This window comes from Dipodomys merriami, unplaced genomic scaffold, assembly GCF_024711535.1.
Source record: "Dipodomys merriami isolate MVZ:Mamm:240054 unplaced genomic scaffold, mDipMer1.0.p SCAF_1, whole genome shotgun sequence".
NCBI classification, from domain to species: domain Eukaryota; kingdom Metazoa; phylum Chordata; class Mammalia; order Rodentia; family Heteromyidae; genus Dipodomys; species Dipodomys merriami.
Window position 1 is genome coordinate 55,416,239 of NW_027202270.1, and position 18,652 is coordinate 55,434,890.

The window sequence follows — 18,652 nt, forward strand, 5'->3', positions numbered from 1 at the left end:
CATTCTTTTTGTTTAGTTTTCTGTTATGTGAATATATCACAATTTTATTCATTCTTGGATAAAATTTTTGTGTACCCATTCTTCTGTTGGAGATTTGGGTTGTTTCTAATTGATTATGAATAAATGCTTTAATATACAATGCTATTAAAAAACTAATACGTGAACAGCAATAGCCAAGTTTTCAGAGGTGCTTTTCTTTGTAAACCAGTTTGATCATGGAAATGGTCTATCTGATAGACTTACAGAAGTGTTCTTAAGTACTGGTAAGGATATTGCCGACAGTATTGTGATCTCACAATGAAAGGACACCTGGTGCTTATGGGACTGTGTTAAAAGACAGCATTCACAGCCTAACCTAATGGGTTCAGGATTCAAGTTTCTCACAATGGGTTCATGCAACACTAATGGGTGGTAGAGAAGATGAATTCTGGAGACTGGTTACATACAGGGGCATTTTTTATGTTTAATAGTTAAGTAAGCATTCGTTTTTTAAAATCAGTTTGATAAATTCAGGAGAGTGATGTACAATCTATAGTCAATACTAGTTTAGTTGGAATTCAAATGATTGAGTTTGTAAAATACTAGCTGATGACTCACTGGCTGAATGACACTTAGCAAGTTATTTTCCCAGTTTGTTTCAGGATCTGTAAAATGGTACGTAATGTCTGTAAGTACAAATCTCACACTTTTGCTGTGACAGCTAAATGTGCTATGCTTTAGTGCTAGCCCATACTCACAAAGTGAACTGTGCGTATTTCAGCCTAAGAAATCCCTTCTGTATTTTGAATGGACACTTGAGCCAGCTGAAAGTCAGGCTGCCTGCACCCTTTTCCTTGCCTACCCTACTCCCTGGCCAGACTCAGGAAATGGTAATCTTCCTGAGGGTTGAATTCTATATGCTGCTTGGTGACATTAGGATAGCAAGATGTCAATATTGTTTCAGCAATCAGGCACCACATACTGGCACGGGACGATTGATAGTGTGAGGCTGGGTGGGAATAATATCTAGTACTTATGAAATGTCCATAGACTCAACTTTAAACATCTGACTTTTCAAGTTTAAGATCCCAGTAACACTCCACATCTCTAAAATCATCTGATAGGGCAGGATGGGAGTGAGGAAGTGTGTGTATGGGGTGGGGGGTGGGCAGCCCAGTGGCTTCTCCTTGACTGTACTGTGAACCACCTAAGGACTTAACTGGGGTACTGAGGCCTGGACCCCACCCTCTCGGGTTCTGGTTAATCCTCTTGTATTCCTGACATTGGATCCATTTGAGCTTGATCCTCCAGTGTGGGCTGAAGTGGGCTGATTCTGGCTATGCAGAGCCACAGTCTGCACTCTTCCTGAGGGCGGAATTCTGTGTGTGAGTTGGTGATATTAGTACAGCAAGAGCGCATCAATATTGTTCAAGCAGAGCTTGTTTATTCCCACTGCTTGGAGGGAATGGGTTTAGCTTTTTGATCAATGACCCAGGTTTCTGTCATATTTTTCAGTCACAAGTTAGGAGCTTTATAGGCTTCAGATCTTCTGTCTCATTCATAGGCCTCTTTCTGGCTCTGTATGTCTGTTTTGGAGGGCTGATTAAGTTCTTGGCAACTTGGCAACAATTTGGTATTAGTTGTACAAATTCTGCCTCTTATAATGAGGTCAGCCCAGGAAGCTCCAAACTGTTTTCCTATCTACAGCAGTGAAGTCCTTCACCTTAACCCAGACACCAAAACAGCAGGTTCAGGGCAGTGAGTAATTTCATTTTGAAGTCCTGGTATGAGTTCCTTAGGAAAATGTAATACTTCTGGCTGAGCTGGCCAGGGTGTGAGGTGGTCAGGACATAGGAAGGAGGGAAGTCTAACTCTGCCATCTGGTGCAAGTATCCATCTAGTAAGCCTGTATCCCAGAAAAATCTCCCCATGTACAGACATTAGCAATCTTCCTGTGGACTCACATTTCCAGTTCACTTTGCTTCCTAATCTTGGATAGCTGTCCATTCATAAAAAGCACCCTTTTCTTTTTCATGTACTTTTTCATGTACTCACAATGGTGGGTCTGTGATTTTTTTTTTAAAATCATGCTTGCAGTCTATACGGCAACATATATACAACCCTCAGGGAATATCCAGGCTTTGGGCTCAGGGACAGAAAATGTAAGGCTTTGGAAGATCTGGCTTTGTGCCTCCTGGGGTTAGCAGCCTTTACTGTCCCCACAGATGGAGAAAAACTCACACAGTACTACTGGGAACTCTTGCCTGCAATGTTTGTGGGCTTTCCCTACTCCATCTCTAATCTAGGAATCAGTTTCTCATGGACTTGATCAGCAAAATAATTACTTAGAAATGAGTTGGCTTACTACACTGATGCCAACAAAATAAATACTAAGCCAATGTTCTTATGTAATTACTGAGTTCTTAAAAATGATGCCAAAAGCTATCTTTGCCAGTTTAGTTATGGCCAGCCTCCAAGATATAATTTTTCTTAGGTGGAAAGTGGTATTAAATACATACAACAATCTGATAACAACAACAAAAGAACCCCAACACATTGAAACACATTCAATTCAGGAAATAACAATGCCAAGATGAAGAGAAGGAAAAGCTCTCACTTCATTCTTTGGTGTGGCCCATCTCACACCTGCTTTTCCATATCACAGTCAGAAGATAAACAGAAAACAGGGAACACACTTCCAAGGATGAAATTTCCACATTTATTTTTCTTTCATGTGCATAGAAAATGGCAGTGACGTGTCCTATGAAAGAGGCAGGGAATGGGCATGGAGCTGTGATACCAGCCTGGACTTTGTGCTTCCAAAGTACACTATTCATTGTGAAAACAAAGGATGTCTACATTTGTTTTAAACTGTTAACTGTTCCTCAAGTTACCCATTTGGTTGTAAGCTGTCACTTTCTTCGACTCTCTTTTCAAATGACACACTGCATTACAAATGATGGCACTTAACCAATGTGGCATTTCCATATTTACACCAACAAAAGAAATTTACAAGACATAATAGCATACAATCTTGACATTTAGTAATAGCAATAAAACATGAAGGGCATCCATTTTTTTCTGTACAAACTATCAGAACATAACTTTATTCACATTAAAAAAATCATCTTGAATTTGATTTGACCTACACATACCCCCTCTCATTTCACCCATTTCTCAAACCTCTCGTCACGTCACCCACACCTTCACCAGACTACAGAATCTACAAGTAGTTAGATCTAACACCTAGATAAAGCTTAGAAAGTCCTCTCCCAAGGGTTTTCTCACTTCCCTGAAAATTCCTCAAAAGAAAATAAAATATGCTCTTCACTCATTCCTTCCATTTCACTTTCATATTTCATCATCAAGTCAGCAAGATGGACTTTTCACCTCAATCCAAACAAGGTTAGAAAGAAAGAGTTCCTCTGCCCAGTGTCTCGATGCTACACCCATGAGTCTGGGGACCCTGGGTACTGTTCTGCTCTATAAGACGGTCGTTTAGTGGAATAAAAGTCTACATAATTTGTGGTTGATTTCAGTCCATACTGTGTTGAGTAATCAGTAGAAGCTGGAAAGTGAACTCGGTCATCAAAATAAGGATCTTCATAGCTATGAGGAGACTGCAAATACAATCTGTAAGCATCAAAATTCTTTCTGTTGGAGTCATCTTGACTATAATACAGTTGTTGATGCTGTTGACAAAATAGAAAGGCAAATGAATGAAAGCACTTCTTGAAAATATACATTGAACATTAATATGGGCTTTCTGTTTCACATTTTTCAAGTAGCATTTGTGGACTTAAGAAGTTGTTTCAGGAACACCCTTTGTGTTTGGAAAGATTTAAATGACACATGTAGGCAGGCTGGCCTGCTTTGTTCAACTCTTGTCCTGAAGAGGCAGCAAGCTGTCTGAAGGGGCCTATAGGCCAAATTGTGAGGATGGCCTTGATTCTTGCTTTTACATAGCTAACCTTGAGTACTTAATAGATTTAGTTGGGAGCTGCATTTCTAGTCTCAGATAATTGTGTAATTATGCAGTCATCTTTGAGAACATTTACCTCTGGGGATTGAATCCATCATTTAATTAAAAAGTAAACAAAACAAATATGTGTTTTGATGAACAGCAATCTCCCTTTGGAAACTCTGCTATAAGCTGTCTTATTAAAGGGATAAGCAATGTCAAGGTAGGAGAGCAGTAAAATTAGAAGAGATGTGTGAGCACATCAAGTTCCAGGGGAGAAGGCTTCTTCAAGACAGAACTAATGGGTCCATTTGAAGAAAGCAAAGTACACAAATGAGCATCCACACAGGTACCCCACTCCCCATTTCCTTCTATGCTGCTGTGATCTCACATTAACTTGTCCAAATTATCACGGTTCTTATGTCTTCCTTCTTTATCATACCCAATACCTAGACTCTTCAAATTCACCATATAGATATCAGCATCTTGTTCTAGAACTAAATTCATTCTAATATCTACAGCTAACATCTGGATTTTAAAGTAGAGTTATAATTCTGAGGCTATTTTTCTTGACTAAAATCAAATGAAAAACATAAACTGAGTGTGGTGGTGCATGCCTGAAGTCTCAGCTACTTCAGAGGCTGAGACAGGAAGAAAGCTTGAGCCCACAAGTTCAAGACCAGCCTGAGCAACATAGTGAGACCCCATCTAAAAAAGGTTTCAAGTATGTTTGTCCATCTACAAAGCAAAGAAGGCAGCATGGAAAGGGGCCTCATCAGAAGGACAGGGTTTTATTCCATTCTTGGGAAAACACAATTGTTTTGTGCTTTTGGAATATAAAAGGTGGGCCACTGCCTCGAGAAGGCCCTGACACTGAGTACAGGGCCCTTGTGACAGCAGAACAAGGGTCTTCCAAATACACAGGACACTGGCGTGAGAGCAGCCGCATTCCAGCAGGGGCTGAGTTCGCTTTGACCTCTGAGAGCCTCGAGGCCAAACCTCAGGGCTTCTAAATCATGGAGCTGGGACAGGGAAGCAGTAATGAGGATGGAGAATGAAGTCTCTGGGAAGAAAGGATAAAAGATGAGAATAAAGTATGTGTACCAACCTTTCCTCGTCCAGAAGACAGAAGTTATTTCAGAGCTTAGTGGGGGCAGGCAGGACTGGGGGACATTGTTGGGTACAGAGCAGAGCACACGTTAGGAACTCAGCTATCCCCAGCATTGGGGTACAGTCTTAGTGGCACCGATGGATATTCAAGAAGAGGAAGCCACCATAGAAGTAAACCATGGGTACATTTCTGAGGACATATTTCCTCAGGCCCTACCAAGCTGGCCCAGCTTTGGGAAGTCAACCCGCGTTGGACCCCTTATGTGTTATTGCTAATCGGCCTTCTGTACAAAAGATATTGCAAATTCACCTGTAGCCGTCTATTTTGTTCTCTTGCTGGTGAGGAATAGGAACTGATGTAAATTGGTGAAGGTTTGCTGGAGCCTGTAAGAAAATATTTTATGAAATTAAAACTAATGCTCATTATTCTGATTCATTATGACTGTTGTAGCGTCCCCACAATAGGGCTACTAGTGCTGTCTCCAACAGGGCTTGCCTTCCCCAGAGCCAAGGCAGACTGAGAGACAGCAGTCATGGCTCCCTGGATCTGGCCTGGCTGCTGTGTAGCCTGGGGCTGGCTGGGGCTAAGAGCAAAAATAAGCCATGTGTGCTTTCGCAAAAAAGCAACATCAAGGCATACCTCATCCCCCAAGGGGTCCTGCTTAAGCTCTGCTCAGCAAGGGGGGATTTCTCTGCTTGGCTTTGAGCAGCAGCACTCATCTAACGTTCTGAGCTTCAGCAAGATCAGAGAGAAGGTAGACACAGTATTAGGCTGAGCTCTGTGCTTTCAGAATGACTGTGATCCAGAAGTGCAGGTTCTGGGAAGAGCAGGCACAGGCATGTTCTCAGTAATGGGGCCACATGTGTCCGCCATGGGGAAGTGGGTTGTGAAATGAAAAGAACTTGGTAATGGTGTTTCAGAGTCTACATTAGATTACTAATGACGTCACTAGTTAGCTACCTATTTTTAAGGCTACCAAAGATTTTAATTTTTTTTTCTAAGAAGGAGAATGAAACTTACTGGAGGCAAATTAGTTTATTGAAGCAAGCAAAGGAGACACAGAAGGGCATGCATACTGAAGGAGGAGCCTTTAAAAGCAGGCTGCTGTGCATCTCGACCAGCCATACATTAGAGTTTGTATGTGCACTGCCTTCTGCACAGAGCCTGGTATTTGAAATGTAGCATCTGCAATTTTCTGAGCTATTAATTGCCATGGTAACAATAGTCGATTAGTAAACAGTCCTGTGAAATCACAGTTTCAAAGACAATGGTACAACTGAGACTGTTCCCCCAGCAGTAGTTAAGTTGCCACCAGCTTTTATTTATTTCCTTTTAATAAATAAGATTTTTTTTTCCTTTGAGGCAAGAGTACTCTTGGTTGGGTGGGGAGGGGACCTCAAATTGATTTGAAACTTCTGGTACAGTTAAGTAATTTTTCTGAAGACCTTTATGAGTATGATATGAAACATTAATGTGTTATATATTCATTGTTCTTTAAAAAATAACCACTGAGGAAAATCACCTCATACATTCACTTTTTTCCAAGGAAAAATAAATGGAACTGATCTCTGGTTTGAATTTGGAGATGAGCCAGTCTAGAAGATGTAGGCCTTGTAAAACAACATGGAGCCCAGGGTTATGATATGAGGAACAAGAGAGAGACTGCCAGGCAGGGAGGAAGTGGATCAAGAGGACTGCCCCCTGGGCAGTAGGAACAATCTCTCATTTGAATTCAGTCCTCCTTTTACTTCTGACCACCATTTAGTTACTTAGCTTAGTTTGCTTACAACAAGTGGAAAAGGCAATGATCCTAGGAAGCGGGACGAAGGGTCAGGAACATGGTTTACTGCTGGGGGACCATTTCAATACAAGCACAAGCTATTTCCCAGGACACTGGCTGAATGCCCAGAAATGTGGCTTTTTGAGGTACTGTATCACACACCCAACTGGTGTCTTACCGGGGTACAGGCCTTTATGTGTGGCATCCCCTTGGCTATTGTAATACTGCATAGGTGGCTGGGTCCTATCGTACTCAGAGCGGTCTCTGATTCCTAACAGTGCTGGTGAGGAAGAGGTGCTGCCGACTGAAGGAGAGGCAAAGGAGGAAGGAAAGAAAGAGAAAGAGAGAGAGAGAGAGAGAGAAATCAGATTATTAGTGTCTTTGGAAATCCTCTCCGGGAAAACAAAGGTCAGTCACTAGAAAGCCACACAGTTGGCGCTTGAAGTCAGCCTTGAGGATGCTAGGAGTTGAGGAGCAGCCAAATCTGGGGATCTGGAACGCACACCCTGTAGATTGAGCACGGTTAGCACCAGCACTGGCCACAGCCCCGGGTCTTCCAGGCAAGAGTGAGGAGCACACTGCAGGGCCCAGCACAGTCATGCAGCTTTGCCAGCACCGTGTCTACTTGCTCAGCCCTCAGAAACTTCACAGCCATGCATGAGTTACATTTGCTATCTGGCCATCCCAGTTTGGTTGCTTTTAAAACACCCATCAATTATCTTTATGTGTAGCTCTTTCAATAAACGGATTTTATGGCACGTTTTCATTTCTATTTCAAAAATATCTGCATCTCTAAATGTGCTTGATTAATAAGAGTGCCTATGTTAATGAAGATTTATAATTCTCATTATGGTAGTCTATAGTCAGGAAAATCATGCAAGTTCAGTAAGGCTGAGGAAGTTCATCAGGAAGCTCCTGGTGCTAAGTCTGGACCTCACAAGGCTCAGATGTTTTATCCCAGTTTGGGCCGAACATCTGATAATGACAGATCCATTCATAGGTCATTATTAGAGGTATTTTTTTCTTTTCTTTTCTTTTTTTTTTTTTTGCACAGAAGGGAGAAACAGTGCATATATTCATTATAAAATCTGGCTAGCATGCAAGTTAGTTACAAATTAAGAGTGGCTTATTCACTTTATCCACTTAACAGTCCCCCAACCTTGAGCCCAGTGGTTTGATAGGCAAAGATGCCTTCAAAAGGAAGCTGACATTAATTGAAGTACTTTTCCTATGTCACTTTCACTGACAAGCTGCAGGTGTTTAATACAGGTAAGCACACATAGGCAGGGTATATAGGACACTCAACTTTGTCTGCTTTCTGGAAGATGGTAGGACAGAAATCACTGGCTTGCTTCCTATAATTGCAGGTATTTCCATATGTAGAGCCTGCACTAGTGCTAAGGGATGGAAGGTAAGTATTAAGAATAGCTCTAGAAGAAGAATGACATATAACTTACCCCATAGAATGCAAGGTTACTTAGGAATGGGGCTGGGGCCAGCTTTTTTTTTTTTTTTTTTGGTTGGGCCAGGGCATTGTTCCTGAGCTCTTTTGCTCAAGGACAGTATTCTACCGCTTGATCCACAGTGCTACTTCTGGTTTTTGAGTGGTTAATTGGAGATGAGTCTCATGGGGAATTTTCTGCCATGGCTGGCTTCAAACTGCAATCCTCAGATCTCAGCCTCCTGAGTAGTTAGGATTACAGATGTGAGCCACCAACACTGGGCAACTTTTCAGCATGTATGTCTAAGAGGTCCAAAGAACAAGCTTGTTGCTTAATAACTATATGTTACTCTGAGATGATTCCCTAAGTAGCAAATCTCTTGCTTCCCTTAAACCCCCTCTTTTTAAGTCCCTAAGGATTATTATTCTGTAAAAGAAGACAGCCTCAGGCTTCTCAAGGAGATTAAAATCAAGACAGACATAGGGCTTTCTGGAGACAACTCATGATTTTAAAACAAAGATATAATTATCTACCATACACAGTAGGTACAGTTAATGTAAAAAAAAATTCCCAGTACAATTGGGACCTCAATTTATTGGCAACCACTAGACCTGTATCATAGTTTTTTGGCCACATTTGTTTCCATGAGCAATAGGACGGCAGCACATTTGACTACAGCAGACTACCCCACAGGTGTCAGAACGCACAGTTTAAAGCCAAACAAAAATACGAACTCAATTAACTTTCCTGTTTTACTCAAGAATTAAATTCACTGGACTGATTTGGCTTGGGAGTCATAATCTGCCCTTACCTGTAAAAAAAATTTAGGCTGCCTCTCCAATCATTCCACCAAGTTGAATGCTACAAATGGGTAAAGGGCACAGTTGTCAGGACTTCTAGCTTAAAAATGTGAGAGAATTTCTATGAAGCCATCTGTGAGGCTTGTTTGCAGGGCTCTAAGTGCCAGCGGCCTTCAGTGAAGCCAGGGGACCAGGAGGTTTCACTAGAAAGGAGATGGCACTTAAGGCTGTGGGTTTAAAGATCTCAGTTCAAGAACCCTGTTCCTAAGTGGTTTCAAAACTGTAATTCAAAAGTCAGTTTGAAGCAGATTCCAAATTTATGGCCAGATGGAGATAGGACATTACCAGTATGCCCCGAGTGCAGCCTCACTACTCTAGTCCCCTGCATTAGTTACCCACCAAAGGCTAGTTACCTAAACCTAGTAAAACAGAAGCAGAAGTTGGAAGAAGCCCTGGCTTTTTTTCAGGCGCCGTAGCTGGTATAAACAGTGCAAACTTTTCAAGTATAAGGAAGAAAGTGGGCTTATTATTTACCACAGTAGCAATTCCCAAAGAAGACTCTATGTTTGAGGTGTTTAATCTTCCCTGGTGGGGAAACAATATTCTGTCACGTGAATGTTCTTGGAAAGGAGTGGTATTTGCTCACTGACCTGACTGAAGGATGGGTGACATTTGTTGGTTGGTGGTGGACAAGGAAGGATGTGATTTGAATCGGTCTCGCTCTAACGTTGACACAGGTGTAATAAAATGGTTCTGGTTCCACCCATCCTGGAGAGTGAAAAGAGAAAAAGAAAGCTCTCAAAATGAATAAAAGCATTTCACATAATAAATGATTAGGAAAGTGTGTTCTGATGAATGCTAATTAGGCCAGAGCTATTCTTGCAGGTTACCTTTCTGTAAATGCTCCGGAGATCCCGATATTGCCACAGTGTATTCAAGACCTGTGCTGCTGCCTTCACCACTTTCAGAGATGACCTAGGGAGAGAGCACTAGAGATAAGGAATCCAGGCAGCATGGCCTCAGGCGCCACATGGCCAAGAAAGAGGCTGTTGCTTTCAGGATCAGAAGGACAGAGGCTGCTGCTGGGAGACATCACGAGCAATCATGTGTGCCTGGGAGTTCAAGAACTGACCAGCGATGTTGGGAATCAAAGTGAGGCCCTCAGGCTATCAGATGAGGCCAAGACGAGCCTCAGTGGGGGAGGGGGGCTGGTTTAGCTGTCAGCACCAACCTCCCTTCAGATCTGTCACGGGACCCCTGGTGCTTTGGGATTAAGGTGACTATGACCACATATCCTGTGTCTGCAACCACCCCAAATTAATGTTTTCTCCATTATGAGGCCTTTGTATACATACTTTCATTGCCTTGTCATTGACACCTCTATGTAGACAACTGTACTAAGTTCTAACAGTCAATTTGGAAAATATGGTTCTAGTCATTGCTTCCACATAGATGAGTAGGCACAGCTTTCTGTCTCAGGTAAGGTCTTCTGCTCACCACTCTGTGTGTGCCTGTGTGTGCATGCAATATGGACCAGTGCTTGGGGAGTGAGCCCTAAGGATAACCTAACACTTCGGTCTTCAGAATACACTTCAACACTGAATGTTAGTGAAGTGGAGGGAGGAGAGAGGTATGCAGGCTGTTAAACCATGTCCTTTGCCCCCAACACTGTAATGTGAGCTGTCAAGTTCTGAGGGCTTAGGAAAGGGTGGAACATATGCAAATTCAGGGGTTTCCCAGGTTCTGGTGGTGTTGGTGAGATCTCTCTGCATTTACCTCCATCTTACTTCACCCCAGTTCAGCGTTCACCTTCAAATATGACAAGTGTAGCACTTGACAAGACCAGACTAAGCCTGTTTATGATACTGAGACAGCAGCTATTTGGAGGCACAAGTTCTATGAACAGAAACCTGAACCTTGAGAAAAGGAATTGTCTCTACTCTTCTCCAGTACTGTTCCTTTAATTATGTATTCACATCTCTAATTTCTCATCTTCTCTTTTGAAATGCTGTATGGAGGCTTGAACTCAGGGCCTGGGCAATGTTCTTGAGCTTCTTTTGCTCAAGGCTAGCTTTCTACTACTTGATCCACAGTTCGATTTCTGACTTTTTCTGTATATGGTGTACTGAGGAATCGAACCCAGGGATTCATGCATGCTAGGCAAGTACTCCACCACTAAGCCACATTCCCAGCCTCGCTCAGCTTTCTTACTCATGCCTGGTTAAGCCACACCTCCAGTCCAACTACACTATAGTCCAGGATGGCTTTGAACTCATGATCCTCCTGTCCCATCTATCAAGTGTTCGGATTACAAATACAAACCACTCTTGGTTCCTCTTCTCACTAACATCTCTTACTTCTCTGGTGTTGACAGTCTGTTTCACTTCTCCAAATATATCACTGAGACTATTGCTGATTTCCAAATTTCTACTTTCAGTCTGAGCCCCAACCTTGACTCAGCTCATACACTCTTGCTGACAGCATACTCAACCTGAAGGAATAACACACATCTCAAATGTAACAAGTCCAGATCAAACACCGGCTTATCCTTTTGAGGGATTCTCTATCTTGGTGAGTGGTAGTTCCACTCTAGCTCTTATTTGCCAAGGGCCTTGAAGTCATCTACGACGCTGTCCCCAGTTGCACATGAACCCCCCAGCAGATTCCACTGAGTTCCACCAGAGGTCGGGCCTTAGGATTCAGGTAATTTTGATCTATATTCCTCCCCTGATGAATGCTCTCCCATGGCTTGAGTTTTACTTAAGAGAGTTTAAAACAAATTTATTATTCTGATCCCCAGAGTCCTGCGTGCTCTACAGGAGCTTCATTGCTTCTCTGACTTTTCTCCCTGCCCTGGCTGTGCTCCAGCCTGACTTCCTACTGCTGCCTTCTACCACAGGGCCCTCTCACCTGTTGTCCCTTTGGCTGGAATGCTTATCCTCCATAGAGCCACACTACTCCTTGAGCCTCTGGGTCTGTGCTCAAAAGGCTCTATCCCCACAGCACCTTTCCCTTAACCTGCCATGTCTTGTGCCCTTTCTCTGATGTTACATTTGTCCTACCCTCAGCATCATCTGCCATGTTCTGTGTGCTGTTACTCACACAGTGCCTAGCCTACCTGTCATGGGGCTGCAGGATCTGCTTTCTCTGGCTAGGCTCACAGCACAGAGACAGTGCCTGACACATAACAGCTAGGAAATAGTTACTGGATGGAAGAACCATGAGGGGCTTTAGTGTGTGGAGACAGAAGACAAACTTGATTTGATCCAGGACTGATTTGTTTTGAGAAAGAATGGGTCATGATCTTATTTTTAAGTATGTGCAAGTTTGGCACAGGCTTGGTGTTTCTACAGCTTCTTCTTGTGCCTTGCACAAGTGCAGGCTACACGTGATTACGGCTACCTCAGGAGATGGGGAGTCAGAAGTATGGGACCTTAGCTCTATCTGTAATGTTTCATTTCCTTGAAGATAACAAGGAAATTGTATGCATTTGTCACTCATGCAATAACAATACCTTATATAAAATGACTGAAATATTGTTTATGTTGGTAGAGGGTTCTAAAGGGTAAGAATATAATTTGTTACATTTCTCCTCAATTTTAGAAATCCCTTCAAACATACAGACTGAAAGACTGAGACATCACATGAATTCTAGCACTGTCATTTAGCTAATCAGTAAGTATTCTCTGAGCACCTATTCAGGGCCAAGCTCTGTTCTAATTAGGACACAGCAGCGAATGAAATGACAAGTCCCTGCTACTGGGAGAGATGGATACTAAAAAAAAAAAGACATGAATAACACATGTTGGTAGGGATCAGAGCTAGGAAGGAAATATAATGGGGCATAGGGTGGAGAGTAAGGGGAGGTGTACCATTTCCTCACAGTGCAGGGTGGCTGTTGTCCTGTTGTTTTGAGACAGTGTTAAACATCCTTGTTTATCATTTCACTGGTTTGAGCCCAAAGGAAATTTATAGTCATTGCTATAACTCCAGGCCAAGAGCCATTTTACTTTTGCCACTGATTGTCTCTTCCATACTTGTGCTGTTTCATCAGTTAGTGTCATCCAGAAACAAAAGGAAATGTGTGGTGAAGCCCAGGGCACATTTTGAGGCCACACTACAGACCCTCTGCAGAGTGGTAGTTTTCACGCTTCCTAGGTACCTGGCAGTGGAATCAATCCCCAAACTGTGCATTCAAGATTTTTTTTTGGTAAAAACATGCCCTCAGGCTTGGAGGAGAGCCCAGGGCACCAGAGAGATGCCGTCTATCCCTTCAGGATTTCTTCCATACTAGCATTTCTAATTCTTCTAGGAGCTGACATGAACAAATGTGGCATTAGAGATTGCTATGGTCTTAAGATTTGTTTCCCCAAAATTCCTATGTTCAAGTCCTGACCCACAATGTGTTGGTGTTTTCTTTGGGAAAAGAGGCCCAAGAGAGCCTCACCACACCACCATGTGAAGACATAGCTAGAAGTCACCAGCTATTAACCAGAGAAGGGCCCTGCTTTCCAAAATGATGAGGGATAGTTTATGCCAATGACCAAGAACTCAGATCAGGATATGTTACAGCAGCTTGAGCAGACTAAGACAGAGACAGAAAACAGGATAGGAATAAGGGATGTTAAAATAAAATGAAAGCTAGAGAAAAGGCCACATGTTGTAAAAATGCTTCTTCCAACATTAGGGTTCTAACTGCTGGAGCTAGTTGGCTTAGCTTGTCAGCACATATGAAATACAGAAATAATTCCACAAAGGGCGCAATCACAGGGAAATGCCAGGGAAGAATGCTTTACTTGTGGCCCTGCCTTGTAACACACTTGCCTGTCTCCCCTGCCTTTGGTTATGTTCACCAGCTTCTCGATGCCTCCTGAGTCAGCCAGGGCCTTGGCATTCTCCATGTTTTTGCTGGTGACCTCATGCAGGGCACAGCAGATGGCTGCCATGGTCTCGTCTGATAGTATGCTGGGGCCGTTGCCTCCTGGAAGCCGGTTGACCAGGTCTCGCATGGCATATTTACCTGACAAATGCAAAAGACTAAATTCTACTTTCAAAAAATATGGTTTTATTTGTTATTGCTGTTGAATACCCTGATACTATAAAGGATTAAAAAAGAAAACCCACAGCAAAGAAGAAAAGCACACGTGTTAACATTTACTGTCATGCTTCTTGAACACGATTGATTTATAAAACCTTATTGTCACTTGCAAAAAGAAATATGTTATTGCACAAAACCAAGTAGACTGACCATGTTACTTTACTTTAAGTATTTTCAGTAACAGTGTGTAATAGGGAATTAGAATAGTAAGCTTTATTCTTGACTGTATTCTACTGCAGCAAAATACCCCAATTTCCTCTGGAAGCACTTTAAAACTTACCTTCAATTCTGGACCAAGCAAGGCTGCCAACAATACTTTTCATTAAACCTTCCTGGGTCTCAATGTGTAAACTGGGCATAGTTGGAGTTTTATTAATTGAGGTGTACATCAGCCAGTCTGACATTAGCAGCAGCAATGTGCTATTCTCTTAAAGAAGAATTTTGCTATGCAGCATATAGGTATGTTATCTCCCAGGAATAATACAATAATAATAAGGTAATTGATAGGAGGAGACTGAGGGAGTTTCATAGCTATTGAAGCAATTCTTTATAAATACTGAGTTTCTCTTACTCCTCTCTGAAAATAGATTATCTCCAGCTTTTTCAATTTCAATTACCAACTGACAAACTGAGACAAATGCACTCCAAACAAAAGAAATTAACTAAAGCTCAAGTAAATATTTTCTTACGTTTTATTTTTTCCCCCCTCTCTATGCTAATGGAGAGGTTAGTAAATGGGGTTTTCATCAAAGACCTATTTATATACAGTGGTATATGTACTGACAGGCTGCTGCAGGCCGTGTAATTTCCTGAATGTCTGAAGAATGCTCTAGCTTACTCATAGCAAACATTGTTAAGAAGAGCAGAAAAACAGCGATGACACTGGAAACTCAGAAGATAAATGTGGTATTTCAGCACAGATGATAAGTTAGCATTGCTGATTTTGAATACTCACGGACGACCAAAAGGTATATGACATGCAATTTGTCATTTTGCTAAGGCATAACTTTCAATTGCACTGCTGGTGCTTGAATCTCTGCCTCTGAATAACCTCAGCTGCCCCTCAGATCCCACAGTTCCAGACAAAGGTGGGCCCCACTCAGCTGAGTGTGTAGTAACATTGATAATATGCATATGTATATATGTTTATTGTTGTTGCTTTGGTGAAAAATGGTCCTGAAGAGAAAGTCTATTGCTAGTGCTGGTGCTGTAGAAAGCAAGGGTCGGCACAGGGAACAGAAGTGCTGGGTAAAGTAGAGCGGAGCAGTGGACCCAGGTAGGGCTCTGATCTCACAAATAAGGAATCTTCACAAGGACATAAGAAAAAAAATGATCTTGTATGCTTGGTCTTCCAGGTGTGGAAAGTAACAAGCCAAAAGATGTGTAAAGTCTTTTTTTCCCCCCTTTAGGAACTCACATATGGTATGTGCTTCTTATAAGAAGTTTGAAGAATATGGATGAGGGAGGGGATGACATTGTTCAAAAGGAGTACTCATCATCCAACGCATATAACTGGAACTCCTCTGTACATCATCTTTGAAGCAAAATTTAAAAATAAAAATATGCAAACATTTAAAAAGCAACAAAAACAAAGAATATGGAAAAAAAAGTATTTCTTTAGGGTTTCTTTCAAGGAGGTGTGGGAACTGAGAGTTACGGCCTATCTATTAGAATCAGGTAGGAGCAGGATCTGACACGCTTGGAGTGGCTTCCCCGCTTCTCTGTGTGGGATGATGGCTTAAAGGAGCTTTGTGTTAAAAGCAGGCTAATCTGGACAATAACTTAAGCAATTCTGCGAGGCACTGTGTCACCACATTTAATCCTCATGGCAACTCTAAGGTAAATGTAATTGTCATGTTCTCTCTCCCTCATTTTCGCCACACATACATTTTAATATAAGCCGAATCTAGAGTCATGTGACACCAGCTGTGAGGCTGTGGAGCTTGTCCAGGTGCAGGAGTTGCCCTCAGCCTCCCTCATTTCCTCCAACTGTTAAGTCTTGGCTGTATCATTAGGCAGTGTTGGCTCCCTATCAGGGTCTTCTAAGGAAGAGTTCCTTTCCAACCCAGATGAAGGAGCTGAGCCAGTGTAGGGTTATAAAGGACATTCTGGATACAGGGACAGTGAGTAGCAGGTCCAAGATTGAAGTTCAGGATTATACAGGATCACTAATCTTTCCTTTACTGCATGCACTACTTCTTCCAGGCAGTTGCAATTCTAGAGATAAGCAAGTTATCTTGGTGTAAAATACATGGAACCTCACTCTTGATTTCAGACATGTGCCAACTCTACCTTTGTGTGAAAGCCTTAAAATTTTGTGCCCTAGATGTTTTGCTTATCTCATCCTAGTTCTGATCCTGCTCTGAGTTAGAAATGGCCAACGTTTTTGTTCTAGAGTGAATGTTCATGCAGGATCTAAGAGGGAAAAGCTACCAAACAGCTATGATTATTTTTACTCCTCTTTGTTCTCCTCTTCTCTCTCCCTGAATTTTGTCTTGCCTCTCTTCTTTTCCTCCTTCTCACCTCCCTCAATTTAGAGCTGGTGAACTGGCAGATATCAGTTCAAAAATTGGAACTTTGTTGTTGCTGTTGCTGCTTGGGAATCAGAAATGTCAAAGCTATCCATGTAATCTACAAGTGGAATGGCTAGCTCTTCTGGAAATCCATCTTCTTTGACAATGTTTCATTAACGAACCAGTCTCTTACTAAAAGAGAATGGTCAGAGTGAGGGGCCAAACATACCCAGAAACTGGGAACTACAGCTCAGTGGTAAATAATCTTAAATGTCAGGCATTTATAAATTAACAGAGGAAAAATGTAAACATTGTTCTCCTTTGTACTTTCCCTCATTGCCAAAACGTACCTATAAGCTCCTTGTTGCGAACGTCCAGTGCCATGTTCCTCAGGGCAGTAGCCACAGAAGAGACCACTCTATCGTTATCCATCCTCAGAAGCTCTACAAGGATGGGGAGCCCTTTTTCCTTTCGGACAGCTGCCCGGATGTATGCTGCAAACTGGGGAGCAGAATAAGGCAATCAGTAATTTCACAGAGTTTCCGTCTCATGTTACTGCAATCGAAAAGGGATGCTTCCAAGAGATGAACTAATAAATTAAATGTTTTCTTCCCAATTGGAGATTAAATCTGTGGTGCCAGAAAGGAGAAAAACAGAGTTTGAGAGAAAGATAGGCTGGGATGACTGATTTAAAAAGAAATCCCAAAGCCTGCAGATCTGAAACCACCATCTGTCAGATATTTTTGTGCGTAACGGAGAAAGCAGTGATTACTTTCTATCTGAGATACATAAACATGATTAAGGAAGGACGGTGTGTTTTCTTCACATTTGGCTCTGTGCCAGGTCTAGAGGCTATAAATAGGCTGGTGGAGACAGTAATCAACCCATCAGTATATGTGAAAGGAGAGCCTGACTCCATCCGGGCATTTCATATTCTTTGTAAAAATGTAGATTTCAGTAACTTATTAAAGATATTGCTTAGAAAAATCCTTCACCTTAGAAGAAAGGAAATTCTCCAGAAACATTAGCATCATAATTCGCATACACTGAAAGAGAAGTATGATAGTGTGCAAAATGCATTCTCATTCAAGATTAGTTAGCTACTTTACACAATATGAATTGGAAATGAAGTTAGCAGTAAAACAACCAAAAAGCCCCATTAGAAAATGGATCTTTAATCTTGTTTTGAGCGATGAGCTTTATTTGACATTTTTATCAATGCAAATCATCCTTTAAAAATCAGGAAAATTGAAAGATGGTGGTCATGAAACATCTAGTGCCTTCTTGCTGTGGCAAAGTCATGAGGACAAAGATCTACCTACCCTGTGTATTACTGTGAACGTTAAAATATGTGATTGACCTCCTAGTCTCTTGAACACCAACATAATAATGCAAATAAGAGGAATAGCTGCCTTTCAAAGATCTGATGTTAATCAGATGAAATACCTTTATTTTCAAACCCAGTGAAATCTACAGGTGAGGAAGACAGGCTACATAGGCTGAAGCACTCAAGAAGTCTGACTGACTTCTAATTGAAACTTGAAGGATGGACTCCTTCCTGCCTCACGTGGAGACCAAGATGCCCACCTGACCCAACCCTTCCTAGACTAGTCACCAGGGCGCATCAAATAGTGCTGACTTGATCATAACTGCAGTCAGAGTTCTCTTGTTTTCTTAGTGAGATTCCAATATTTTAACTCACTATGTCTCATACATGAAAGCACCTAAAATACAATGCTTATATTTTAAATGAGCTTGTCATTGGACTTGTATTCACTGACTGATCTAATTCTAAAAAAACTAATATGTACTTTATTGTCATTTTTAATATCAAATGGTCCTTTGGTCACTAAAGCTATACATATGGCTATACATACATATTTATAGATCCTACAGCATACATATTTATAAATCCTTATTTTCCAGGAACTGCCCTCAGTCTTCCACATTTAATCTCAGTAATCCTTA

At 41.7% G+C, this 18,652-nt stretch overlaps 1 protein-coding gene across 12 annotated transcripts in view; it reads right to left on the bottom strand.

Moving 5' to 3' along the window:
* Window positions 1-2,675: 2,675 nt before the first annotated feature.
* Pkp4 (plakophilin 4) overlaps window positions 2,676-18,652 on the bottom strand; it is a 219,247-nt gene continuing 203,270 nt past the window's right edge. For 8 of the 12 annotated variants that reach the window (XM_070022754.1, XM_070022736.1, XM_070022732.1 and 5 more), the window contains 7 exons: window positions 17,035-17,185; window positions 13,898-14,093; window positions 9,964-10,048; window positions 9,724-9,841; window positions 7,010-7,135; window positions 5,361-5,434; window positions 2,676-3,671 (listed from right to left, as the gene is read on the bottom strand). In XM_070022754.1, the coding sequence (XP_069878855.1) occupies window positions 3,423-3,671; window positions 5,361-5,434; window positions 7,010-7,135; window positions 9,724-9,841; window positions 9,964-10,048; window positions 13,898-14,093; window positions 17,035-17,185 (999 nt within the window). In that variant the 3' untranslated portion in view covers window positions 2,676-3,422. The remainder of the gene's footprint in view (window positions 3,672-5,360; window positions 5,435-7,009; window positions 7,136-9,723; window positions 9,842-9,963; window positions 10,049-13,897; window positions 14,094-17,034; window positions 17,186-18,652) is intronic. The other 4 variants (XM_070022741.1, XM_070022733.1, XM_070022775.1 and 1 more) reach the window with 2 other exon arrangements.